Source organism: Pseudophryne corroboree, chromosome 6 (assembly GCF_028390025.1).
Source record: "Pseudophryne corroboree isolate aPseCor3 chromosome 6, aPseCor3.hap2, whole genome shotgun sequence".
Lineage (NCBI taxonomy): Eukaryota > Metazoa > Chordata > Amphibia > Anura > Myobatrachidae > Pseudophryne > Pseudophryne corroboree.
In genome coordinates, this window is record NC_086449.1 from 528,564,934 (window position 1) to 528,591,864 (window position 26,931).

Below are 26,931 nucleotides of genomic sequence, written 5' to 3' on the forward strand. Positions count from 1 at the left end.
GTCATATATAGCGTTTTTTGGTGTGTGCTGGCAGACTCTCCCTCTGTCTCCCCAAAGGGCTAGTGGGTCCTGTCTTCGTATAGAGCATTCCCTGTGTGTCTGCTGTGTGTCGGTACGTGTGTGTCGACATGTATGAGGACGTTATTGGTGTGGAGGCGGAGCAATTGCCAAATATGAGGATGTCACCTCCTAGGGGGTCGACACCAGAATGGATGCCTTTATTTGTGGAATTACGGGATAGCGTCAACTCGCTTAAGCAGTCGTTTGCCGACATGAGGCGGCCGGACACTCAATTAGTGCCTGTCCAGGCGCCTCAAACACCGTCAGGGGCTGTAAAACGCCCCTTGCCTCAGTCGGTCGACACAGACCCAGACACAGGCACTGATTCCGGTGGTGAAGGTGACGAATCAACCGTATTTTCCAGTAGGGCCACACGTTATATGATTTTGGCAATAAAGGAGATGTTACATTTAGCTGATACTACAGGTACCACTAAACAGGGTATTATGTGGGGTGTGAAAAAACTACCAGTAGTTTTTACCGAATCAGAAGAATTAAATGACGTGTGTGATGAAGCGTGGGGTGCCCCGATAAAAAACTGCTAATTTCAAAGAAGTTATTGGCTTTATACCCTTTCCCGCCAGAGGTTAGGGAGCGCTGGGAAACACCTCCTAGGGTGGACAAAGCGCTAACACGCTTATCAAAACAAGTGGCGTTACCCTCTCCTGAGACGGCCGCACTTAAAGATCCATCAGATAGGAGGATGGAAAATATCCAAAAAGGTATATACACACATGCAGGTGTTATACTACGACCAGCTATTGCGACTGCCTGGATGTGCAGTGCTGGGGTAGTTTGGTCAGAATCCCTGATCGAAAATATTGATACCCTGGACAGGGACAATATTTTACTGTCGTTAGAACAAATAAAGGATGCATTTCTTTATATGCGTGATGCACAGAGAGATATCTGCACACTGGCATCACGGGTAAGTGCTATGTCCATTTCGGCCAGAAGAGCTTTATGGACACGACAGTGGACAGGCGATGCGTAGAGGAGTTATTTGGGGTCGGTCTATCGGATTTGGTGGCCACGGCTACGGCCGGGAAATCCACCTTTCTACCTCAAGTCACTCCCCAACAGAAAAAGGCACCGACCTTTCAACCGCAGCCCTTTCGTTCCTTTAAAAATAAGAGAGCAAAGGGCTATTCATATCTGCCACGAGGCAGAGGACGAGGGAAGAGACAGCAACAGGCAGCTCCTTCCCAGGAACAGAAGCCCTCCCCGGCTTCTACAAAAGCCTCAGCATGACGCTGGGGCTTCGCAAGCGGACTCGGGGGCGGTAGGCGGTCGTCTCAAGAATTACAGCGCGCAGTGGGCTCACTCGCAGGTAAATCCCTGGATCCTGCAGATAATATCTCAGGGGTACAGGTTGAAATTAGAGACAGAGCCACCTCGCCGTTCCTGAAGTCTGCTTTACCAACGTCCCCCTCAGAAAGGGAGACGGTTTTGGAAGCCATTCACAAGCTGTATTCTCAGCAGGTGATAGTCAAGGTACCTCTTCTACAACAAGGGAAGGGGTATTATTCCACTCTTTTTGTGGTACCGAAGCCGGATGGCTCGGTAAGGCCTATTCTAAATCTGAAGTCCTTGAACCTGTACATAAAGAAGTTCAAGTTCAAGATGGAGTCACTCAGAGCAGTGATAGCGAACCTGGAAGAAGGGGACTTTATGGTATCCTTGGACATCAAGGATGCGTATCTCCACGTTCCAATTACCCCTCACACCAGGGGTACCTCAGGTTCGTTGTACAAAACTGTCACTATCAGTTTCAGACGCTGCCGTTTGGTTTGTCCACGGCACCTCGGGTCTTTACAAAGGTAATGGCCGAGATAATATTTCTTCTTCGAAGAAAAGGCGTATTAATTATCCCATACTTGGACGATCTCCTAATAAGGGCAAGGTCCAGAGAACAGCTAGAGATGGGTTTAGCACTATCTCAAGAGGTGCTAAAGCAGAACGGATGGATTCTGAATATTCCAAAATCCCAATTAATGCCGACAACTCGTCTGCTGTTCCTGGGGATGATTCTGGACACAGTTCAGAAAAAGGTTTTTCTTCCCGAAGAAAAAGCCAAGGAGTTATCTGACCTGGTCAGGAACCTCCTAAAACCAGGAAAGGTGTCTGTACATCAATGCACAAGAGTCCTGGGAAAAAATGGTAGCTTCTTACGAAGCCATCCATTTCGGCAGATTCCATGCAAAGGGATCTGTTGGACAAATGGTCAGGGTCGCATCTTCAGATGCACCTGCGGATAACCCTGTCGCCGAGGACAAGGGTATCCCTTCTGTGGTGGTTGCAGGAGGCTCATCTATTGGAGGGCCGCAGATTCGGCATGCAGGATTGGATCCTGGTGACCACGGATGCCAGCCTGAGAGGCTGGGGAGCAGTCACACAGGGAAGAAATTTCCAGGGAGTGTGGTCGAGCCTGAAAAAGTCTCTTCACATAAGCATTCTGGAACTAAGAGCAATCTACAATGCTCTAAGCCAGGCGGAACCTCTGCTTCAAGGAAGACCGGTGTTGATCCAGTCGGACAACATCACGGCAGTCGCCCATGTAAACAGACAGGGCGGCACAAGAAGCAGGAGGGCAATGGCAGAAGCTGCCAGGATCCTTCGCTGGGCGGAGAATCACGTGATAGCACTGTCAGCAGTGTTCATCCCGGGAGTGGACAACTGGGAAGCAGACTTCCTCAGCAGACACGACCTTCACCCGGGAGAGTGGGGACTTCATCCAGAAGTTTTCCACATGCTATTAAACCGTTGGGTAAAACCAATGGTGGACAGGATGGCGTCTCGCCTCAACAAAACACTGGACAGGTATTGCGCCAGGTCAAGAGATCCGCAGGCAATAGCTGTGGACGCGCTGGTAACACCTTGGGTGTACCAGTCGGTATATGTGTTTCCTCCTCTGCCTCTCATACCAAAGGTATTGAGGATTATACGGCAAAGAGGAGTAAGACTAGTGGCTCCGGATTGGCCAAGAAGGACTTGGTACCCGGAACTTCAAGAGATGGTCACGGACGATCCGTGGCCTCTACTTCTGAGAAGGGACCTGCTTCAGCAGGGTCCTTGTCTTTTTCAAGACTTACCGCGGCTGCGTTTGACGGCATGGCGTTTGAATGCCAGATCCTAAAAGGAAAAGGCATTCCAGAAGAAGTCATTCCTACCTTGATAAAGGCAAGGAAGGAAGTCACCGCGAAGCATTATCGCCGTATTTGGCGAAAATATGTTGCGGGGTGCGAGCAGCGGAGTGCTCCGATGGAGGAATTTCAACTGGGTCGTTTTCCTACATTTCCTGCAATCAGGATTGTCTATGGGTCTCAAATTGGGATCTATTAAGGTTCAAATTTCGGCCCTATCAATATTCTTCCAAAAAGAATTGGCCTCAGTCCCTGAGGTCCAGATTTTTATCAAAGGAGTACTGCATATACAGCCTCCTGTGGTGCCTAAGGTGGCACCGTGGGATCTAAATGTAGTTTTAGATTTCCTCAAATCCAATTGGTTTGAACCACTAAAGAATGTGGATTTGAAATATCTCACATGGAAAGTGACTATGTTACTGGCCCTGGCTTCGGCCGGGAGAGTATCTGAACTGGCGGCTTTGTTTTATAAAAGCCCTTATTTAATTTTCCATTCGACATAGGGCAGAGCTGCGGACGCGTCCGCATTTTCTCCCTAAGGTGGTATCAGCGTTTCACCTGAACCAGCCTATTGTAGTGCCTGCGGCTACAGACGACTTGAAGGACTCCAAGTTGTTGGACGTTGTCAGAGCCTTAAAAATATACATTTAAAGGACTGCTGGAGTCAGAAAATCTGACTCGCTGTTTATACTGTATGCACCCAACAAGTTGGGTGCACCTGCTTCTAAGCAGTCGATTGCTCGTTGGATTTGTAACAAAATTCAACTTGTACATTCTGTGGCAGGCCTGCCACAGCCTAAATCTGTTAAGGCCCATTCCGCAAGGAAGGTGGGCTCATCTTGGGCGGCTGCCCGAGGGGTCTCGGCATTACAACTCTGCCGAGCAGCTACGTGGTCAGGGGAGAACACGTTTGTAAATTTTTACAAATTTGATACCCTGGCAAAGGAGGACCTGGAGTTCTCTCATTCGGTGCTGCAGAGTCATCCGCACTCTCCCGCCCGTTTGGGAGCTTTGGTATAATCCCCATGGTCCTTTCAGGAACCCCAGCATCCACTTAGGACGATAGAGAAAATAAGAATTTACTTACCGATAATTCTATTTCTCGGAGTCCGTAGTGGATGCTGGGCGCCCATCCCAAGTGCGGATTATCTGCAATACTTGTACATAGTTATTGTTAACTAATTCGGGTTATTGTTTAGGAAGCCATCTTTCAGAGGCTCCTCTGTTATCATACTGTTAACTGGGTTTAGATCACAAGTTGTACGGTGTGATTGGTGTGGCTGGTATGAGTCTTACCCGGGATTCAAAATCCTCCCTTATTGTGTACGCTCGTCCGGGCACAGTACCTAACTGGAGTCTGGAGGAGGGTCATAGGGGGAGGAGCCAGTACACACCACCTGACCTGTAAAAGCTTTACTTTTGTGCCCTGTCTCCTGCGGAGCCGCTGTTCCCCATGGTCCTTTCAGGAACCCCAGCATCCACTACGGACTCCGAGAAATAGAATTATCGGTAAGTAAATTCTTATTTTCATACTGTTAACTGGGTATAGTATCACGAGTTATACGGTGTGATTGGTGTGGCTGGTATGAGTCTTACCCGGGATTCAAAATCCTTCCTTATTGTGTCAGCTCTTCCGGGCACAGTATCCTAACTGAGGTCTGGGGGAGGGTCATAGTGGGAGGAGCCAGTGCACACCAGGTAGTCCTAAAGCTTTCTTTAGTTGTGCCCAGTCTCCTGCGGAGCCGCTATTCCCCATGGTCCTTACGGAGTCCCAGCATCCACTACGGACTACGAGAAATAGATTTACCGGTGAGTAAAATCTTATTTTTTCCTGTGAGGATCAGATTTTTATGTCCAATTCTTGTGCTAAAAATAGCACTTGGTGTCAGGAGCATAATACCATTAATGGTGACATATACATTTTCTACAACTGACTTGATGTTTAATGCAGTAACTTTTTATTGTATTGTCTCATTACACAATTGGAGAAAAAAATGCAGTATTTTTTGCCTTTCTTCTCTCCACTACTTTTCCGTGGACTCTCATCTACGATCCATGGCGCACAAAACCATGGACGTGGGATTTGTTGGGCCATGCCTAACATAGAAAGTAGATCCACACATTTTTATCTACCTTACCTATTCATATCTCTTTCCATTCTTCTAGAATTATATCCATACTCTTTACCAATTTCCCTTTATAGGTGCACTCTCATTGGTATACAGATCGCATAAATTCTCTACTAGCATACCACGCTGCCAATGCCCGATCTTGTCTGATCTTGGAAGCCAAACAGCGTTGGGCCGGGTTAGTACCTGGAGAGGAGACTTCCTGCGAATACCTGGTGTTGTAGAGTAGGAATTAATTTCCTTCCTATGTGAAATGTGACACCAACAGCAGTATCACCACTTTAACGTTCTTCCTTTATCCATTAATTCTTCCTTACTGCAGCTCAGCGTCCAGTCTATATCAACATACGTGGTATGAGTCATCAGTTAGGTGTTTATCATTGGTGACCAATAAATTCTACTGCATTGACTTAATATAAGTGGTCCTACTTGGACATATCTATCACTATTTTCGTGACCACTCCTTGGTCCCAAGTGTCTACAACCTTTTCAATCACTTTTTGTGAAAAAAAGACCAGAACATTTAAAAAAATTTTCATAATTTCTTTTTCTCTTACGTCCTAGAGGATGCTGGGGTCTCCGTAAGGACCATGGAGATAGACGGGCTCCGCAGGAGACATGGGCACTAAAAAAGAACTTTAGGTATGGGTGTGCACTGGCTCCTCCCTCTATGCCCCTCCTCCAGACCTCAGTTTGATACTGTGCCCAGAGGAGACTGGGTGCATTACAGGGAGCTCTACTGAGTTTCCTGAAAAGAAAGTAATTTTGTTAGGTTTTTTATTTTCAGGGAGCCTGCTGGCAACAGACTCCCTGCATCGAGGGACTGAGGAGAGAGAAACAGACCTACTTTAATGTTAGGCTCTGTTTCTTAGGCTTCTGGACACCATTAGCTCCAGAGGGAATGGAACGCAGGTCTCACCCTCGCCGTTCGTCCCGGAGCCGTGCCGCCTCGTCCTCGCAGAGCCGGAAGATAGAAGCCGGGTGAGTATGTGAAGAAAGAAGACTTCAGAGGCGGCAGAAGACTTCAGATCTTCACTGCGCGCCATTGCTCCCACATAACACACACACGGCAGGCACTGTAAGGGTGCAGGGCGCAGGGGGGGCGCCCTGGGCAGCAATAGGAACCTCCAATCTGGATAAAAACTATATATACAGGCTAGGCACTGTATATAAGAGATCCCCCGCCAATTTTTTGAATATTTTCAGCGGGACCGAAGCCCGCCGTCGAGGGGGCGGAGCTTGTTCCTCAGCACTCACCGACGCCATTTTCTCCACAGCACACCGCTGAGAGGATAGATAACAGCGCTATCTGGGTAAACATATTGTGTTTTCCTGAGTCATTAGCGCTGGGTGTTTGCTGGCATACTCTCTCTCTCTGTCTCTCCAAAGGGCCTTGTGGGGGAACTGTCTTCAGATAAGAGGATTCCCTGAGTGTGTGGTGTGTCGGCATGTCTGAGGTAGAAGGCTCTCCTAGGGAGGAGGTGGAGCAAATGAGTGTGGTGTCTCCGTCGGCAACACCGACACCTGACTGGTTGGATATGTGGAATATTTTAAGTGCTAATGTGAATTTATTGCACAAAAGGTTGGACAAAGCTGAGTCCAGGGAATGTACAGGGAGTCAAGCCCTGCCTGCCCCTATGTCGCAGGGACCTTCGGGGTCTCAAAAGCGCCCACTATCCCATATAGTAGACACTAATACAGACACGGATTCTGACTCCTGTGTCGACTACGATGATGCAAAGTTACAGCCAAAATTGGCTAAAAGTATTCAATATATGATTATTGCAATAAAAGATGTACTGCATATCACAGAGGACCCCCCTGTCCCTGACACAAGGGTACACATGTATAAGGAAAAGAAACCTGAGGTAACTTTTCCACCATCTCATGAGCTGAACGAATTATTTGAAAAGGCTTGGGAATCTCCAGACAAGAAACTGCAGATTCCCAAAAGGATTCTTATGGCGCATCCTTTCCCGACTAAGGACAGGATACGGTGGGAATCTTCCCCAAGGGTGGACAAAGCGTTGACACGCTTATCCAAAAAGGTAGCGCTGCCATCCCAAGATACGGCTACCCTCAGAGATCCTGCTGAACGCAAGCAGGAGGCTACCTTGAAGTCCATTTACACACATTCTGGTACCTTACTCAGACCGGCGATAGCGTTGGCTTGGGTTTGTAGCGCTGTAGCAGCATGGACAGATACCTTATCGGCGGATATTGATACCCTGGATAAGGACACCATTTTATTGACCCTGGGTCATATTAAAGATGCTGTCTTATATATGAGAGATGCTCAAAGACATTGGCCTACTGGGTTCTGGAGTCAACGCTATGGTGATCTCTGCTAGACGAGCCCTATGGACCCGACAATGGACAGGTGATGCCGACTCAAAGAGGCATATGGAGGTTTTACCTTACAAGGGTGAGGAATTGTTTGGGGAAGGTCTCTCGGACCTGGTTTCCACAGCTACGGCAGGTAAATCAATTTTATTTGCCTTATATTTCCTCACAGCCTAAGAAAGCGCCACCTTATCAGATGCAGTCCTTTCGGTCACATAGAAACGAGAGTACGAGGATCGTCCTTTCTTGCCAGAGGTAAGGGCAAAGGGAAGATGCTGCCAACCACAGCTAGTTCCCAGGAGCAAAAGTCCTCCCCGGCCTCTACAAAATCCACCGCATGACGCTGGGGCTCCGCTGAGGGAGTCCGCCCCAGTGGGGGCACGTCTTCGACTTTTCAGCCACATCTGGGTTCACTCACAGGTGGATCCCTGGGCAATAGAAATTGTTTCCCAGGGTTACAAGCTGGAATTCGAAGAGGTGCCTCCTCGCCGGTTTTTCAAATCGGCCCTACCAGCTTCTCCCCCCAGAAAGGGAGATAGTTTTAAACGCAATTCACAAACTGTGTCCTATTACAGGTGGTGGTCAAAGTTCCCCTGCTTCAACAAGGGAGGGGGTATTACTCAACCCTATTTGTAGTCCCAAAACCGGATGGTTCGGTCAGATCCATTTTAAATTTAAAATCCTTGAACCTATACTTGAAAAGGTTCAAGTTCAGGATGGAATCGCTCAGAGCGGTCATCGCCAGCCTAGAAGGGGGGGATTTTATGGTATCCCTGGACAAAAAGGATGCATACCTTCATGTTCCCATATATCCACCTTATCAGGCGTACCTGAGATTTGCAGTACAGGATTGTCATTACCAATTTCAGACGCTGCTGTTTGGGCTTTCCACGGCCCCGAGGATTTTCACCAAGGTAATGGCGGAAATGATGGTGCTCCAAGCAGGGTGTCACAATTATCCCGTACTTGGACGATCTCCTCATAAAAGCGAGATCACGAGAGCAGTTGTTGAACAGCATGTCACTTTTACTGAAGGTGTTACAGTAACACGGCTGGATTCTCAATATCCCGAAGTCACAGTTGGTTCCTACGACTCGTTTGACCTTCTTAGGCATGATTCTGGATACGGACCAGAAAAGGGTTTATCTTCCGATAGAAAAGGCCCAGGAACTCGTGACTCTAGTCAGGGACCTATTGAAGCCAAAACAGGTGTCAGTGCATCACTGCACTCGAGTCCTGGGAAAAATGGTGGCGTCTTACGAGGCCATTACATTCGGCAGGTTCCATGCGAGGACTTTCCAATGGGACCTACTGTACAAGTGGTCCGGGTCACATCTACAGATTCATCAGATGATCACCCTGTCCCCCAGGGCCAGGGTATCTCTCCTGTGGTGGCTGCAGAGTGCTCACCTTCTAGAGGGTCGCAGGTTCGGCATTCAGGACTGGATTCTGGTAACCACGGATGCGAGCCTCCGAGGTTGGGGAGCAGTCACGCAGGGAAGACACTTCCAAGGTCTTTGGTCAAGCCAGGAAATTTGTCTTCACATCAACGTCCTGGAGCTGAGGGCCATATACAACGCCCTTTGTCAAGCGGAGACTTTGCTTCGCGACCTACCGGTTCTGATTCAATCAGACAACATCACCGCAGTAGCTCAAGTAAACCGCCAAGGTGGCACAAGGAGCAGAGTGGCAATGGCGGAAGCCACCAGGATTCTTCGCTGGGCGGAAAATCATGTAAGCGCACTGACAGCAGTGTTCATTCCGGGAGTGGACAACTGGGAAGTAGACTTCCTCAGCAGACACGATCTACATCCAGGAGAGTGGGGACTTCATCAGGAAGTCTTCGCACAGATTGCAAGTCTGTGGGGACTGCCCCAGATAGACATGATGGCGTCCCGCCTCAACAAGAAATTGCGGAAGTATTGCGCCAGGTCAAGAGACCCTCAGGCGGTGGCTGTGGACGCCCTGGTGACATCGTGGGTGTTCCAGTCGGTCTATGTGTTTCCTTCTCTTCCTCTCATCCCCACGGTGTTGAGAATAATACGAAGAGGAGTACAGACAATTCTCATTGTTCCAGATTGGCCGCGAAGGGCCTGGTATCCGGATCTGCAGGAAATACTCACAGAAGATCTGTGGCCTCTTCCTCTAAGAAAGGACCTGTTACAACAGGGACCCTGTCTGTTCCAAGACTTACCGCGGCTGCGTTTGACGGCATGGCGGTTGAACGCTGGATACTAGCAGAAAAGGGCATTCCGGATGAGGTCATTCCTACTCTGATAAAGACTAGGAAGGATGTGACAGCTAAACATTATCACCGTATATGGCGGAAGTATGTTTCTTGGTGTGAGGCCAGGAATGCTCCTACTCTTCCGTCTGGGCCGTTTCCTTCACTTCCTACAAACTGGAGTGAATTTGGGCCTAAAATTAGGCTCCATTAAGGTTCAGATTTCGCCCCCTATCCATTTTCTTTCAGAAGGAATTAGCTTCTCTCCCAGAAGTAGAGACTTTTGTAAAGGGAGTGCTGCATATTCAGCCTCCTTTTGTACCTCCGGTGGCGCCTTGGGACCTTAATGTGGTGTTGAGGTTCCTTAAGTCGCATTGGTTTAAACCACTTTTCTCTAACGTCCTAGTGGATGCTGGGAACTCCGTAAGGACCATGGGGAATAGCGGGCTCCGAAGGAGGCTGGGCACTCTAGAAAGATTTATGACTACCTGGTGTGCACTGGCTCCTCCCACTATGACCCTCCTCCAAGCCTCAGTTAGATCTTGTGCCCGGCCGAGGTTGGATGCACACTAGGGGCTCTCCTGAGCCCTTAGAAAGAAAGTATAGATTTAGGTTTTTTATTTTCAGTGAGACCTGCTGGCAACAGGCTCACTGCAGCGAGGGACTAAGGGGAGAAGAAGCGAACTCGCCTGCTTGCAGCCGGATTGGGCTTCTTAGGCTACTGGACACCATTAGCTCCAGAGGGATCGACCGCAGGCCCAGTCCTTGGTGTTCGGTCCCGGAGCCGCGCCGCCGTCCCCCTTACAGAGCCAGAAGCAAGAAGAGGTCCGGAAAAACGGCGGCAGAAGACATCAGTCTTCACCAAGGTAGCGCACAGCACTGCAGCTGTGCGCCATTGCTCCTCATGCACACCACACACTCCGGTCACTGAGGGTGCAGGGCGCTTGGGGGGGCGCCCTGAGCAGCAATATAAACACCTTGGCTGGCAAAAATACATCACATATAACCCCCAGGGCTATATGGATGTATATTAACCCCTGCCTGATTCCATAAAAATGCGGGAGAAAAGGCCGCGGAAAAGGGGGCGGAGCCTATCTCCTCAGCACACTGGCGCCATTTTTCCCTCACAGCTCCGTTGGAGGGAAGCTCCCTGGCTCTCCCCTGCAGTCTACACTACAGAACAGGGTTAAAACAGAGAGGGGGGGCACTAAATTTAGGCGCAGTATAAATTATATAAAAGCAGCTATAGGGGACATAACTCAGTCAGTCCCTGCATTATATAGCGCTCTGGTGTGTGCTGGCATACTCTCACTCTGTCCCCCCAAAGGGCTTTTGTGGGTCCTGTCCTCATTGGAGCATTCCTTGTGTGTGTGCGGTGTCGGTATGGCTGTGTCGACAGGTTTGATGAGGAGACTTATGTGGAGGCGGAGCAGATGCCGATAAATGAGATGTCGCCCCTGTGGGCCGACACCAGAGTGGATGGATAGGTGGAAGGTATTAACCGACAGTGTCAACTCCTTACATAAAAGGCTGGATGACGTAACAGCTATGGGACAGCCGGCTTCTCAGCCCGCGCCTGCCCAGACGTCTCAAAGGCCATCAACACTCCCTCAGATGGCAGACACAGATGTCGACACGGAGTCTGACTCCAGTGTCGACGAGGTTGAGACATATACACAATCCACTAGGAACATCCGTTACATGATCCCGGCAATATAAAATGTGTTACACATTTCTGACATTAACCCAAGTACCACTAAAAACAAAGGGTTTTATGTGTGGGGAGAAAAAGCAGGCAGTGTTTTGTTCCCCCATCAAATGAGTGAATGAAGTGTGAGAAAGCCTGGGTTTCCCCGATAAGAAACTGGTAATTTCTAACAAGTTACTGATGGCGTACCCTTTCCCGCCAGAGGATAAGTTACGCTGGGAGATATCCCCTAGGGTGGATAAGGCGCTCACACGTTTGTCAAGGTGGCACTGCCGTCTTAGGATACGGCCACTTTGAAGGTACCTGCTGATAAATAGCAGGAGGCTATCCTGAAGTCTGTAATTACACACTCAGGTACTAGACTGAGACCTGCAGACTGCTGCAGCGTGGTCTGTACCCCTTTCAAACAGGGATACTATTTTGCGAACATAAGACGTCGTCTTATATATGAGGGATGCACAGAGGAATATTTTGCCGGCTGGCATCCTGAATTATTGCAATGTCCATTCTGTCAGGAGGGTATTGGAGACCCGACACTGGACAGGTGATGCTGACTTTAAAAGGCACATAGAGCCTTATAAGGGTGAGGAATTGGTTGGGGATGGTCTCTGGGACCTCGTATCCACAGCAACAGCTGGGATGAAAATATTTTACCTCAGGTTTCCTCACAGCCTAAGAAACGCACTGTATTATCAGGTACAGTCCTTTCGGCTTCAAAAAAGCAGGCGGGTCAAACGAGGGAAGAGGGAAAAAGCTGCACCAGCAGCCAGTCCCCAGAATCAAAATTCTTCCCCTGCTTCCTCTGAGTCCACCGCATGACGCGGGGGCTCCACAGGCGTAGCCAGGTACGGTGGGGGGCCGTTTCAAAAATTTCAGCGATCAGTGGGCTCGCTCACAGGTTGATCCCTGGATCCTTCAAGTAGTATCTCAGGGGTCAAGCTGGAAGTCGAGGCGTCTCCCCCCGCCGTTTCCTCAAATCTGCCTTGCCGACAACTCCCTCAGACAGGGAGGCTGTGCTAGAGGCAATTCACAAGCTGTATTCCCAGCAGGTGATAGTCAAGGTGCCCCTACTTCAACAAGGACGGGGTTACTATTCCACACTGTTTGTGGTACCGAAACCGGCCGGTTCGGTGAGACCCATTTTAAAATGGAAATCCTTGAACACTTACATAACAAAGTTCAAGATGGAATCGCTCAGGGCGGTTATTGCAAGCCTGGACGAGGGGGATTACATGGTATCCCTGGACATCAAGGATGCTTACCTGCATGTCCCTATTTACCTTCCTCACCAGGAGTACCTCAGATTGTGGTACAGGATTGCCATTACCAATTCCAGACACTACCGTTTGGACTGTCCACGGCACCGAGGGTGTTTACCAAGGTAATGGCAGAAATGATGATACTCCTTCAAAAAAAAAAAAAAAAAGGGAGTTTTTATTTATCCCATACTTTGACGATCTCCTTATAAAGGCAAGGTCCAGGGAGCAGTTACTGGTCGGAGTAGCACTATCTCAGGAGGTGCTACAACAGCATGGCTGGATTCTGAACATTCCAAAGTCACAGCTGGTTCCTTCCACTCGCTTACTGTTCCTGGGGATGATTTTGGACACAGAACAGAAAAAAGTGTTTCTCCCGCAGGAGAAAGCCAAGGAGCTGTCATCTCTAGTCGGAGACCTCCTAAAACCAAAAGGGTATCGGTGCATCGTTGCACACGAGTCCTGAGAAAAATGGTGGCTTCATACGAAGCAATTCCATTCGGCAGGTTCCATGCGAGGACCTTCCAGTGAGACCTCTTAGATAAGTGGTCGGGATCGCATCTTCAAATGCATCAAATGATAACCCTGTCTCCAAGGACCAGGGTGTCTCTACTGTGGTGGATGCAGGGTGCTCATCTTCTAGAGGGCCGCAGTTTCGGCATACAGGACTGGGTCCTGGTGACCACGGATGCCAGCCTTCAAGGCTGGGGAGCAGTCACACAGGGAAGAAACTTCCAGGGCCTATGGTCAAGTCAGGAGACTTCCCTACATATAAATTCTGGAACTGAGGGCCATTTACAATGCTCTAAGTCAGGCAAGACCCCTGCTTCAAAACCAGCCGGTACTGATACAGTCAGACAACATCACGGCAGTCGCCCATGTGACCCGACAGGGCGGCACAAGAAGCAGGATGGCAATGGCGGAAGCCACAAGGATTCTCCGATGGGCGGAAAATCACGTACTAGCACTGTCAGCAGTGTTCATTCCGGGAGTGGACAACTGGGAAGCAGACTTCCTCAGCAGACACGACCTACACCCGGGAGAGTGGGGACTTCATCCAGAAGTCTTCCTGCTGTTGGTAAACCGTTGGGAAAGGCCACAGGTGGACATGATGGCGTCCCGCCTCAACAAAAAGCTAGAGAGATATTGCGCCAGGTCAAGGGACCCTCAGGCGATAGCTGTGGACGCTCTAGTGACACCGTGGGTGTACCAGTCGGTTTATGTGTTCCCTACTCTGCCTCTCATACCAAATGTACTGAGAATAATAAGATGGCGAGGAGTAAGAACGATACTCGTGGTTCCGGATTGGCCAAGAAGGGCTTGGTACCCGGAACTTCAGAAAATGATATCAGAGGACCCATGGCCTCTGCCGCTCAGACAGGACCTGCTTCAGCAGGGGCCCTGTCTGTTCCAAGACTTACCGCGGCTGCGTTTGACGGCATGGCGATTGAGCGCCGGATCCTGAAGGAAAAGGGTATTCCGGAAGAAGTCATTCCTGCGCTTATTAAAGCCAGGAAAGATGTTACGGCAAAGCATTATCACCGCATGTGGCGGAAATATGTTGCATGGTGCGAGGCCAAAAAGGCCCCAACAGAGGAATTTCCACTAGGTCGATTTCTACATTTCCTGCAAGCAGGAGTGAATATGGGCCTAAGTCTAGGCTCCATTAAAGTACAGATCTCGGCTCTGTCGATTTTCTTTCAAAAAGAATTAGCTTCAGTACCTGAAGTTCAGGCATTGTGAAAGGAGTGCTGCATATTCAGCCCCCGTTTGTGCCCCCTGTGGCACCTTGGGATCTCAACGTGGTGTTGAGTTTTCTTAAAATCACTTTGGTTTGAGCCACTAAAAACCGTGGATCTAAAATATCTCACGTGGAAAGTGGTCATGTTATTGGCCTTGGCTTCAGCCAGGCGAGTGTCCGAATTGGCGGCTTTATCATGTAAAAGCCCTTATCTGATTTTCCATATGGATAGGGCAGAATTGAGGACTCGTCCCCAATTTCTTCCTAAGGTGGTGTCAGCGTTTCACCTGAACCAGCCTATTGTGGTGCCGGCGGCTACTAGTGAATTGGAGGACTCCAAGTTGCTAGACGTTGTCAGGGCCCTGAAAATATATGTTTCCAGGACGGCTGGAGTCAGAAACTCTGACTCGCTGTTTATCCTGTATGCACCCAACAAGCTGGGTGCTCCTGCTTCTAAGCAGTCTATTGCTCGCTGGATTTGTAGTACAATTCAGCTTGCACATTCTGTGGCAGGCATACCACAGCCAAAATCTGTAAATGCCCATTCCACAAGGAAGGTGGGCTCATCTTGGGCGGCTGCCCGAGGGGTCTCGGCTTTACAACTTTGCAGAGCAGCTACTTGGTCAGGGGCAAACACGTTTGCAAAATTCTACAAATTTGATACCCTGGCTGAGGAGGACCTGGAGTTCTCTCATTCGGTGCTACAGAGTCATCCGCACTCTCCCGCCCGTTTGGGAGCTTTGGTATAATCCCCATGGTCCTTACGGAGTTCCCAGCATCCACTAGGACGTCAGAGAAAATAAGAATTTACTCACCGGTAATTCTATTTCTCGTAGTCCGTAGTGGATGCTGGGCGCCCATCCCAAGTGCGGATTGTCTGCAATACTTGTAAATAGTTATTGTTAACTAAAGGGTTATTGTTGAGCCATCTGTTGAGAGGCTCAGTTGCTTTCATACTGTCAAACTGGATATAGTATCACGTGTTGTACGGTGTGATTGGTGTGGCTGGTAAGAGTCTTACCCAGGATTCTAAATCCTTCCTTATTATGTCTGCTCGTCCGGGCACAGTGTCCTAACTGAGGCTTGGAGGAGGGTCATAGTGGGAGGAGCCAGTGCACACCAGGTAGTCATAAATCTTTCTAGAGTGCCCAGCCTCCTTCGGAGCCCGCTATTCCCCATGGTCCTTACGGAGTTCCCAGCATCCACTACGGACTACGAGAAATAGAATTACCGGTGAGTAAATTCTTATTAAAACGGTGGAATTAAAATTTCTCACTTGGAAAGTGGCCATGTTGTTAGCCTTGGCTTCGGCTAGGTGAGTGTCGGAGTTGGCGGCTTTGTCTCATAAAAGCCCCTATCTGGTTTTCCATGTGGATAGAGCGGAATTGCGGACCCGTCCTCAATTCTTGCCTAAGGTGATTTCATATGAACCAACCTATTGTGGTGCCGGTGGCTACACGAGACTTGGAGGATTCAGAGTCCCTTGATGTGGTCAGGGCTTTGAAAATTTCCGTAGCCAGAACGGCCCGGGTCAGAAAAACAAGAAGCACTGTTTGTCCTGTATGCAGCCAACAAGGTTGGCGCTCCTGCTTCGAAGCAGACTATTGCTCGCTGGATCTGTAACACGATTCAGCAGGCTCATTCTACGGCTGGATTGCCGTTACCGAAATCGGTAAAGGCCCATTCCACTAGAAAGGTGGGCTCTTCTTGGGCGGCTGCCCGAGGGGTCTCGGCATTACAATTGTGCCGAGCTGCTACTTGGTCGGGTTCAAACACCTTTGCAAAGTTCTACAAGTTTGATACCCTGGCTGAGGAGGACCTCCTGTTTGCTCAGTCGGTGCTGCAGAGTCATCCGCACTCTCCCGTCCGTTTGGGAGCTTTGGTATAATCCCCATGGTCCTTACGGAGTCCCCAGCATCCTCTAGGACGTAAGAGAAAATAAGATTTTAAACCTACCGGTAAATCTTTTTCTCCTAGTCCTTAGAAGATGCTGGGTGCCCGTCCCAGTGCGGACTACATCTGCAAGACTTGTATATAGTTTTTGCTTACATAAGGGGTATGTTGCAGTTTTATCAGTCTCGGACTGATGCTGTGTTGTTTCATACTGTTAACTGGTTCGTATATCCCAAGTTATACGGTGTGGATGGTGTGGGCTGGTATGAATCTTGCCCTTAGATTAACAAAAATCCTTTCCTCGTACTGTCCGTCTCCTCTGGGCACAGTTTCTCTAACTGAGGTCTGGAGGAGGGGCATAGAGGGAGGAGCCAGTGCACACCCATACCTAAAGTTCTTTTTTAGTGCCCATCTCTCCTGCGGAACTCGTCTATCCCTATGGTCCTTACGGAGTCCCCAGCATCCTCTACGGACTAGGAGAAAAAGATTTAGCGGTAGGTTTAAAATCTTATTATTTCTTATGGATCACCTATGTGGGAAATTATGTTTTAAACTTTACCAATAAAAATTATGTTTCTCCTTCATCCACTAGGGGCCACTGGAGCGTAGTTACAATGGGGAAATAGTAGGCAGTAATTGGGAGCTGGCACTTTAAAATTCTCAGTGTGGCTAGCTCCTCCCCTACTATCTTCCCTCCAAGCCAGTCTTAGTTTAGTGCCCAAGGGAGCTGGTTCACTTGGGTTTAGCTGAAGAAATGTTTCTTTTTTCTTTATTATTTTATTTTTCTTTCTTCCACACACAGACTGGCAGCTCTGCCACTGCCAGTCTGCACCGCGGGAGCTGCCGGCGGGGTCCCATCGCAGCTGCGTGCCGCTCGGGATGGGCCCCGGCTGAGGGAGACATTGAGCTCTCCTGAGTTGGCCGGACACCGCTGCGTACGGCGCGTGTCGGGGCCGCTCCACCAGCAGAAGATTCCGGCAGCACGGCAGCGGTGAGTATCAGCGGCAGGACGTGTCGGGGCCGCTCCACCAGCAGAAGATTCCGGCAGCATGGCGCGGTGAGTATCAGTGGCCGGACACCGCTGCGTGCGGCGCGTGTCGGGGCCACTCCATCAGGAAATTCTGCTACAACGGTGAGTACAGACATGAAACTGTGATTATGTGTGCTGTGTCTTTTATATTCACTCCCCGCTCCCATACATGTGGGCCACACTCAGGGTCCCTGGTCTAACCCCCCTCCACTCATATAGGGGCTGTGTATAGGATTACATTAAAAAAAAAAAAAAAAAAAAAAAAAATTATTTTGCAGTGCGTTACTGGTGCTGCGTGTAGAAATACCAGCTGAGCCTCTGCTCGGCCTGCCTCTCACTCTGTCCTCTTTACAGGGGCACCTTTATATTTAGGCGCCATTACCAGGGGGGGCGGAGCTTAATCCCGCTCGGCCCGGCGGGCAAAGCGCCCCCGCTCCCGGCCCACAGGAGAGGCGCTCCCCGCTAAGTTTGCGCGGGAGCTTCACACAGAGCACAGTTACAGAAAAGGGGGTGGAGGTTTCTCCCGCTCTGCTCGGCGGGCTCAGCTCCCCGGCAGCGGCGCGTGTGATCAGCGGGGGAGGCAGAACGCTCCCCGCTGTCTTAAGAAGGATGGCTACAGTTTGTAGATTGCTAGGCACCCCATGTATATCACCAGTGCTCCCGGGTTGCAGTGCACATAACGGGGGGCGGGGCTTCCTCCCGCCTTGGATCTCGGCTCACGGAGGCCTCCTGTGGCTTGGTCAGTGCTGGCGGCCATTTCCTCTCTGAGGGGGAAACCTATACCCGGACTCCACTGCTGGTGGTGAGTGTCTGGATCTTCTTGTCACTGCAGGAGTAGTTTTTTCTTAATGTGTTCCTCCTGTGGCACACATCTCTCTCTATCTCTATCTCTATAATCAATGTATATAGTTGTGCTGGGTATGTATATATGTGTATAGATACATATCTTGTATGTATATTATATTATGTTTTATATATAGTGTTATATCGGATTATATCCATATATGCATATATAATCAACTAGCGCCGTTGATTTTAAAGTTAGGCGCCATAGCAGTGCCCCTTTGTCAGGGGGGCTAGTGCTGTTAATTCAACACGGAGTCCCCTGCTTATGGAATATGTAGTCAGCTCACTACTGCTCTGTATCAGGGCACAGTTAGGCTCACTGAATATTTACAATAAGATAGAACTACAAGCTCCACCGACATTTGTTATAATAACACAGACCTGGGTTCCCGTACCACATATCTTCACCCTGCCATATTGATTTTTCACCCGGCTTTACTCACAGGCTGTCCGCCATTTTGCTCAACCAGCGGGGGTGGGTGTTGTCACCCCTTTATTACTCCTTTATTTCACTTGGTAATAATACTGTGTGTAACTTGGGGGAATTTGTGTGGTATCGGCCAAATAGCCGCTGGGACTCGGTACGCTTATAGCAGGGACATCTGAACACAGATTGAATTCCACCAAACACAGCTTTAGGGGATATGCGCCTGTCAATGCACGTTATAGTGCAGAGTTTATAGAGGGTTACACTTCTTTAACCTGTCTCTTCTCTTTTCGTTTAACTAAACGTAACACCCAGGACAGAGAATTCCCTGTCATGTGTAGACTGTGCGGTGGAGCCATCTAATTATCCCTCAATGCAGCGGCAGGACGTTCCTGTTTGAACAGCTCAGCTTATGCAGGTAAGGTCACCGTTACCAGAGACCCCGTCCGTCATTTCTTCCCAGGTTGCTAAACGACGCTGCGGATGACAGACCTCTCTGGAAGGAGGCAATGAATGTCCGGGATACTAAGGATGTCTGTTTTCGATGGAGTCAGACCAGTGTCTCTGGGTCCTGGAGACATCCGACTGCACGTTTTCAGGTTTCTAAAAGGATCTTGCTAAACTCCATGTTACACGAAATACTGATTATGTTTCGGTGCAGTCTGAACCAGTATCTTAGGATATTGAGGCGTATTGTACAGTAGTTCGTCTGGTGCTGCAGGTAAAGAGGTTGGACACTTCAGATCCCTCAGGGTTTGACGCCAAGGAAGAAATGACAGCGACTTGTTCAGTTTCGGATGAGCTGGGCATGCTCCGGTAGGCGGCCGGGAGACATTCGTATTCACAATTTCAGGTATCGAACAATGTTTGTTTGCCTATCCTTTTCCCACAGATAGCAGGAAACGATATCAGACCTCTCCAGGTATACGTCTCAATGTATCGCCGGTCCAACAAGCTGCCGTTTTCCTGGGCCAGCCTTGCTGAGGGATCCATCTGAGAGACAGATGCGACAGCAGGGGTTCGACCTTATCCGGAGCAGGTAGGTTGCGGAACAATGGTCTTCTAGGTTACTGGATAATTCGCATCAGGATCAACGGATGCTTTGGGACACATCAGAATCACGATTCTGCTTTATATTCTTTTGAGGTCTCCACGTCTGTATACTCGGAACCTGCATTTTCGCTTGGGCTGTCTTAACCCGACGACCTCTGGGGCTGCACCAGTGACAGGTGAACATAATATCCTAAGGGGCAGCGGGTTCAGGGGAAGGAACTTCCGGCATGATTTCTCGAACCATTGGGGTAAGTCCATTTTTCTTTCCCCTACTGCTGCCACAGCTCCAAGACGGACCTTCACTGGTCTTTCCTTTAGATCTTTATGTGCCTTTTCAGGCTTTCGACTCCACACGGGCGGTATGTCCGTCGCCGAGGGATCTCATGGTAACAGGCTGAAGCAGAGGTTCAGCAACCTCGGTCCAGTCTGATTTTAGGTCATCCTACACATCCACTACAGGTCAGACCTTCCTACCACCTGGAGGGTCCCAGGGTAGGGGCAGGTCGGTGGTCCTACTGGGAGGACTGAGAAGGCTTGGGCGGTTACAGACTAGATTTTGGAGTACAACCGTCTCAGGGGTCCCTCGGCATGGGTCGGCCGATTTACGATGACAAGAGAGTCATACTGCAAGCGGTGCTCCATATGCTTCTAACCGCAAAGGGTGTTGATCCCTGCTCTCACATATCATTTGAATCGGGACAGTTCTCAGGCCTTTGTTTTCTTTTCACGTGCCGAAGCCAGATGGCTCGGCCACGCCTATTCTGGCCTTACAATCCTTTCAGTCTGTGATTGCTTGTTTTGAACAAGAAAGGGGGTTTTACGCGTCCCTTGTCTTCAGGGATGCCTGTTTACTCATTTCCGTTGGGGTTTTTTTTTTCCTCATCGGGCTTTTCTCAGATTCGCATTACAGTCCATTCGGTCTCTCTTCCGCTCCCACAGTGTTCAGGAAGATCTCAGAATATCTCTTTTTCAAGGGCAGGAAGTGACGTTTGTTCCCTAATTGGACAATCTACTGCTAATATCTCACTCTGCAGATTAGGTGGCTTCTGAATATCCGGAGGATCCAGGAGTTTCTGGGTCGACACGGATCCAATTTATGCTCCTCGTAGACGTTTCTCAACACGGTCCGTCAGAGGATTTTTCCTTCCTCGGCACCGAGTACTCTCTTTCTTCAGTCAAGTTGCGACGCAATGAGTGGTCGCCTACATTCCCCTCTGTGCAGAGGACAACAATCTTCTTTCCAGGTCAAGCCGCCAGTTCAGACTCCCGTGAGAGGACATTCCTCAGTGTTTTGTCAGCTGGTCCGCTGTTGGCGGAGATTTCGGATCAACCTCCGGGCGTTCTGACCGACTCTTTAACCCTTTACTACTCTCGGACGTGAGCTCTGGCGGCAGTAGCCGAGGATGACCTCAGGGCTCCTTGGAGTTTCGGGTTAGTCTATCCTGCCTCCTTTTCTATTTCTACCTCACTTTCGGTAACACAGGAGGGGAGAATGCGCGCTAGTCCTCTCGGTGGCTCCGGTTGGGCCACGCATGACTTAAAGATCCAGCCTGCACCGGTTGTCAGTAGAGGAGCCTTGGTTCCTACCTCGACTGGACTGTCTACTTCAACAGGGTCCTTTTCTTTGTTCATTCTTACACTGTTTTCATTTAACCGCGTGACTGTTCACGAGACCTCGGAAGGGAGGAGTTCCCTAGTTCGGTTATGCCTACTGGGCCCCGATTTCAGAAGTCGGGTACCTCTTCTCGCTTTTGCCACTTTTGGAAAACTTTATGGGGCATAGTGAGGATAACAGGGGTTTTCTCCTTCTTTCAGTTACATTCAGCCGTCATCTCTGGTTTCTCTGGGAGGTTTCGCTCGGCTGCACTTCAACCTACATTGACCTGAATTTTAGGTCTCTGCCCTTTAGGTTTTCTTCCAAAAGAGTTTAGCCTGGCAGCCGTAAGTTCGAGCTCTCTTTCAGGGAGTACTCTATTGACAACTCCCCCGATGGAGCTTCAGACTCAGCGGTCTTTTCTTCCGGGGGGGATGTCCGTTTTTCATATATGTCTGACACTAGTGATTTTCGGCCCTCTTTGAATGTTGTCAGGGCTCGCCGACTCTCTCTACAGAGGTCTTAGGCTATTCGACGAAGTGTTTTCTTCTTTGTTTCTGTACGATGCTCCCGTACTAAATAACTGGGGTCCCAGCATACACTGGGCCGTTGGATACATCTGACCATCAGAGTGTCTTCTTGGCGGTGGCTCGGGAGCCTCCGTTTTCCATTTCAGCGCACTCTACGCGCGTTGTGGGACCTTTGTGGGCAGCTGCCCGTGGGCTCTCCATGAATACTGTGTTGGGCGGCTACTAGGTCGGACCGACATTCGTTTTGTCAAATTCTACAAGTTTGACACTTTTGCGGCCTCGGCATCACAGATTGGCCGAGCGGTTTTACAGGACTCTCAGCACTCTCCCACCCGTTTTGGGAGCTCTGGGACGTCCCCATTGTAACTACGCTCCAGTGGCCCCTAGTGGATGAAGAAGAAATCAGGATTTTGGTACTTACCGATAAATCCCTTTCTCCGATTCCACAGGGGCCAGTGGACGCCCGCCCAGCGCTGTTCCTCCTTGTTTTTTGCTTAACGGTTTGCAGATCACCATGTGACTGCTTGTTGTGTTCGGGCTAGCCTGTTGTTTGTTAGGTTCTGTTCCAGGTTTGGTTTGTGTTATCCTGGTTTACAGGGCGTCATTAACCTCCTCTACCTTATAAGGTTTGTTTATTCCAGCTCTCCTCGGGCACAGTTTTACATAGACTGGCTTGGAGGGAAGATAGTAGGGGAGGAGCTAGCCACAGTGTGAGAATTTTAAAGTGCCAGCTCCCAATTACTGCCTACTCTTTCCCCATTGTAACTACGCTCCAGTGGCCCCTGTGGAATCGGAGAAAGGGATTTATCGGTAAGTACCAAAATCCTGATTTTAAATACTTTCTTTCACATATTACAGGAATCTTCCTTTATTGTATAAGAGTGCGCCCACACAAGAGCCTTCTTTTTCTCCCATTGATAGTACATGTACTTTCTGGCTCTGGGCGCACCACCAACTAGAACAGTATCAGAAAAAATTGCATACAATTTTTTCTTCCCAATTATTAAGGGTATAATTGTTCGAATTTTTGGTTTCCTCATCTATGACTGCATTACCGTGACCTGTGCACGATCGCCCTTTGTCTTGCCATTGTGGTAAACAGACCGGCTTACTTTTACATGGGATTCCATCATTTTATTAAATTTAAGTCCAAAACCTATTTGTTAAAAAAAAATATATATTAAAATGATTTTTTTTAGTTAAAACTATTCCTATAGCCAGCCCCCCTTACCCTCACCTCCCAGTATTAATATATCCTCCAGTGGCATCACAATCCCAGCCCCATGTCCACGTGTCTTTGAAATGCTAGGTGACTGAGCAGGGTAGCAGGCCGCATGAGATATGAGCATGTCACAGAAAACCCATCTGGATGCAGTGGTTAAGTTTCTTGAGAGCAAAGTCATTGTCCTGCAGTTCCACATATAGTGCTTTCTATTCTGCATGTGGCTCCTACACGGGCCTAAACAGATATCTGTGATTTTAACACTTAAAACATAGATTTGACCGAAAATAAGAATCACTTGGCACGTCTAGTCTACCCACACGCACATGCTTACATGCTAGATTTAATTTTTGTCGGGATTGTGTGAGGAAAATATTAAAACTCTAGATAGTTAGGGCTTTGGTGGGAATTGAACCCATGACCTCAGTACTGTGAGGCAGTAATGCTAACCATTACACATCTGTAAGTTTTGTTGTTCATAGAGAAGTATGTGTACAGTTTATACCATTGACTGGACTGAGGCCATTTATAAAATAATGCAGGATTTGAAACAAGTACTAATGCATTCATATGTGCTTGGAACTCTTAATTTTATTTGGATATTTTTTTTATGCACCACGCAGATCCATATGTATAAGCATTGTTGTGTATTTTGCCACAGGTATTCTGAATTGACTCCACTTCAACAGCAACTAATAAGGGAAACTTTAATCACATGGCTTCAAGCTCAGGTAAATATTGATCCCCTGCACCCGACTGTGGCAATATATTCACAAACAGGTCATTTTTAGATTCTATACTGATGTGTTCTCATACATCATTGCTGCACTCATGCCGAACAGCACCTTTTGGCACGCCAGGTCCAGTGAGACTGCTGATTAATTTGATATGCAAAACTAATATTGCGTATATATGTGTGCGAGCGAGTCTCTGAATCGGTATATGAAGTGCTACAATGCCGTGGCTTTTTTCCATGTCAAGTTTAGTAATGCTTTGTCTACAGGCTCAGATGCACACAGATACAAGTGTCGCATGTCAACAAGAGACGCCCATTGCTAGCAGAGTTGCGCGGGACCTGGTGGCTCACTCACTCAAGGCATCTCTCGTGCTGCGTGGCGTATGGAGGCTAGATGTATGAGGACACATATGTAGCTACAGTACTATAAAATAGTTCTTTATTTAAAACAGTTAATTTTAGAAATATATACAGTACTGTGCAAAAGTTTTAGGCAGGTGTGGAAAAAATGCTGCAAAGTAAGAATGCTTTCAAAAATAGAAGTGTTAATAGTTTATTTTTATCAAGTAACAAAATGCAAAGTGAATAAAGAGCAATCTAAATCAAATAAATAGGTGTGACCACCCTTTGCCTTCAAAACCGCATCAATTCTAGGTACACTTGCACACAGTTTAAGGAACTCTGCAGGGCAGTTGTTCCAAACATCTTGCAGAACTAGGCTTACTCGCATCCTTCTTTCACTTTGTGTCTGATCCCAGGAAGGCTCGATGATGTAGAGATTAGGACTCTCTGTGGGCCATCACTTCCAGGACTCCTTGTTCTTCATTACGCTAAAGATAGTTCTTAATGACTTTAGCTGTATGTTTGGGATCGTTTTCCTGCTGCAGAATAAATCTTGAGCTTATCAGACGCCTCCCTGATGGTATTGCATGATTAAGTACCTGCCTGTCTTTACCACTGAGGACATCATTAATTCTGACCAAATCCCCAACTCCATTTGCTGAAATGCAGCCTCAAACTTACAAGAAAGGAGAAGTATTAGAACATGAGGACATGCACTGAAACTGGAGGGAGGCAGGTTCAGGGGAAATTTGAGGAAAAATTACTTCACAGAAAGGGCAGTGGAATTGCCTACCAGCAGAGGTGGTAGAAACTAAGACAATAGAGCATTTCTCTATCGTCCTAAGTGGATGCTGGGGTTCCTGAAAGGACCATGGGGAATAGCGGCTCCGCAGGAGACAGGGCACAAAAGTAAAGCTTTTACAGGTCAGGTGGTGTGTACTGGCTCCTCCCCCTATGACCCTCCTCCAGACTCCAGTTAGATTTTTGTGCCCGGCCGAGAAGGGTGCAATTCTAGGTGGCTCTCATAAAGAGCTGCTTAGAGAGTTTAGCTTAGGTTTTTTATTTTACAGTGATTCCTGCTGGCAACAGGATCACTGCAACGAGGGACAGAGGGGAGAAGAAGTGAACTCACCTGCGTGCAGGATGGATTGGCTTCTTGGCTACTGGACATGAAGCTCCAGAGGGACGATCACAGGTACAGCCTGGATGGTCACCGGAGCCACGCCGCCGGCCCCCTCACAGATGCTGATGCAAGAAGAGGTCCAGAATCGGCGGCTGAAGACTCCTGCAGTCTTCTTAAGGTAGCGCACAGCACTGCAGCTGTGCGCCATTTTCCTCTCAGCACACTTCACACGGCAGTCACTGAGGGTGCAGGGCGCTGGGGGGGGGCGCCCTGGGAGGCAAATGTAAACCTTTAAAAAGGCTAAAAATACCTCACATATAGCCCCAGAGGCTATATGGAGATATTTACCCCTGCCTAAATGTACTAAATAGCGGGAGACGAGCCCGCCGGAAAAGGGGCGGGGCCTATCTCCTCAGCACACGGCGCCATTTTCTGTCACAGCTCCGCTGGTCAGGAAGGCTCCCAGGTCTCTCCCCTGCACTGCACTACAGAAACAGGGTATAACAGAGAGGGGGGGCAAAATAAATGGCAATATATTAATATAAAAGCAGCTATAAGGGAGCACTTAATCATAAGGCTATCCCTGTCATATATAGCGCTTTTTGGTGTGTGCTGGCAGACTCTCCCTCTGTCTCCCCAAAGGGCTAGTGGGTCCTGTCTTCGTATAGAGCATTCCCTGTGTGTCTGCTGTGTGTCGGTACGTGTGTGTCGACATGTATGAGGACGTTATTGGTGTGGAGGCGGAGCAATTGCCAAATATGAGGATGTCACCTTCTAGGGGGTCGACACCAGAATGGATGCCTTTATTTGTGGAATTACGGGATAGCGTCAACTCGCTTAAGCAGTCGTTTGCCGACATGAGGCGGCCGGACACTCACTTAGTGCCTGTCCAGGCGCCTCAAACACCGTCAGGGGCTGTAAAACGCCCCTTGCCTCAGTCGGTCGACACAGACCCAGACACAGGCACTGATTCCGGTAGTGAAGGTGACGAATCAACCGTATTTTCCAAAAGGGCCACACGTTATATGATTTTGGCAATAAAGGAGATGTTACATTTAGCTGATACTACAGGTACCACTAAACAGGGTATTATGTGGGGTGTGAAAAAACTACCAGTAGTTTTTACCGAATCAGAAGAATTAAATGACGTGTGTGATGAAGCGTGGGGTGCCCCGATAAAAAACTGCTAATTTCAAAGAAGTTATTGGCTTTATACCCTTTCCCGCCAGAGGTTAGGGAGCGCTGGGAAACACCTCCTAGGGTGGACAAAGCGCTAACACGCTTATCAAAACAAGTGGCGTTACCCTCTCCTGAGACGGCCGCACTTAAAGATCCATCAGATAGGAGGATGGAAAATATCCAAAAAGGTATATACACACATGCAGGTGTTATACTACGACCAGCTATTGCGACTGCCTGGATGTGCAGTGCTGGGGTAGTTTGGTCAGAGTCCCTGATCGAAAATATTGATACCCTGGACAGGGACAATATTTTACTGTCGTTAGAACAAATAAAGGATGCATTTCTTTAT

At 48.7% G+C, this 26,931-nt stretch overlaps 1 protein-coding gene and 1 pseudogene across 3 annotated transcripts in view; both read left to right on the top strand.

Moving 5' to 3' along the window:
• Window positions 1–26,931, top strand: part of XPOT (exportin for tRNA) — a 288,220-nt gene that overhangs the window by 29,763 nt on the left and 231,526 nt on the right. For all 3 annotated transcript variants that reach the window (XM_063927565.1, XM_063927566.1, XM_063927567.1), the window contains one exon: window positions 23,861–23,930. In XM_063927565.1, coding sequence (XP_063783635.1) covers window positions 23,861–23,930 — 70 coding nt within the window. The remainder of the gene's footprint in view (window positions 1–23,860; window positions 23,931–26,931) is intronic.
• LOC134936951 (5S ribosomal RNA) lies at window positions 5,441–5,559 on the top strand (annotated as a pseudogene).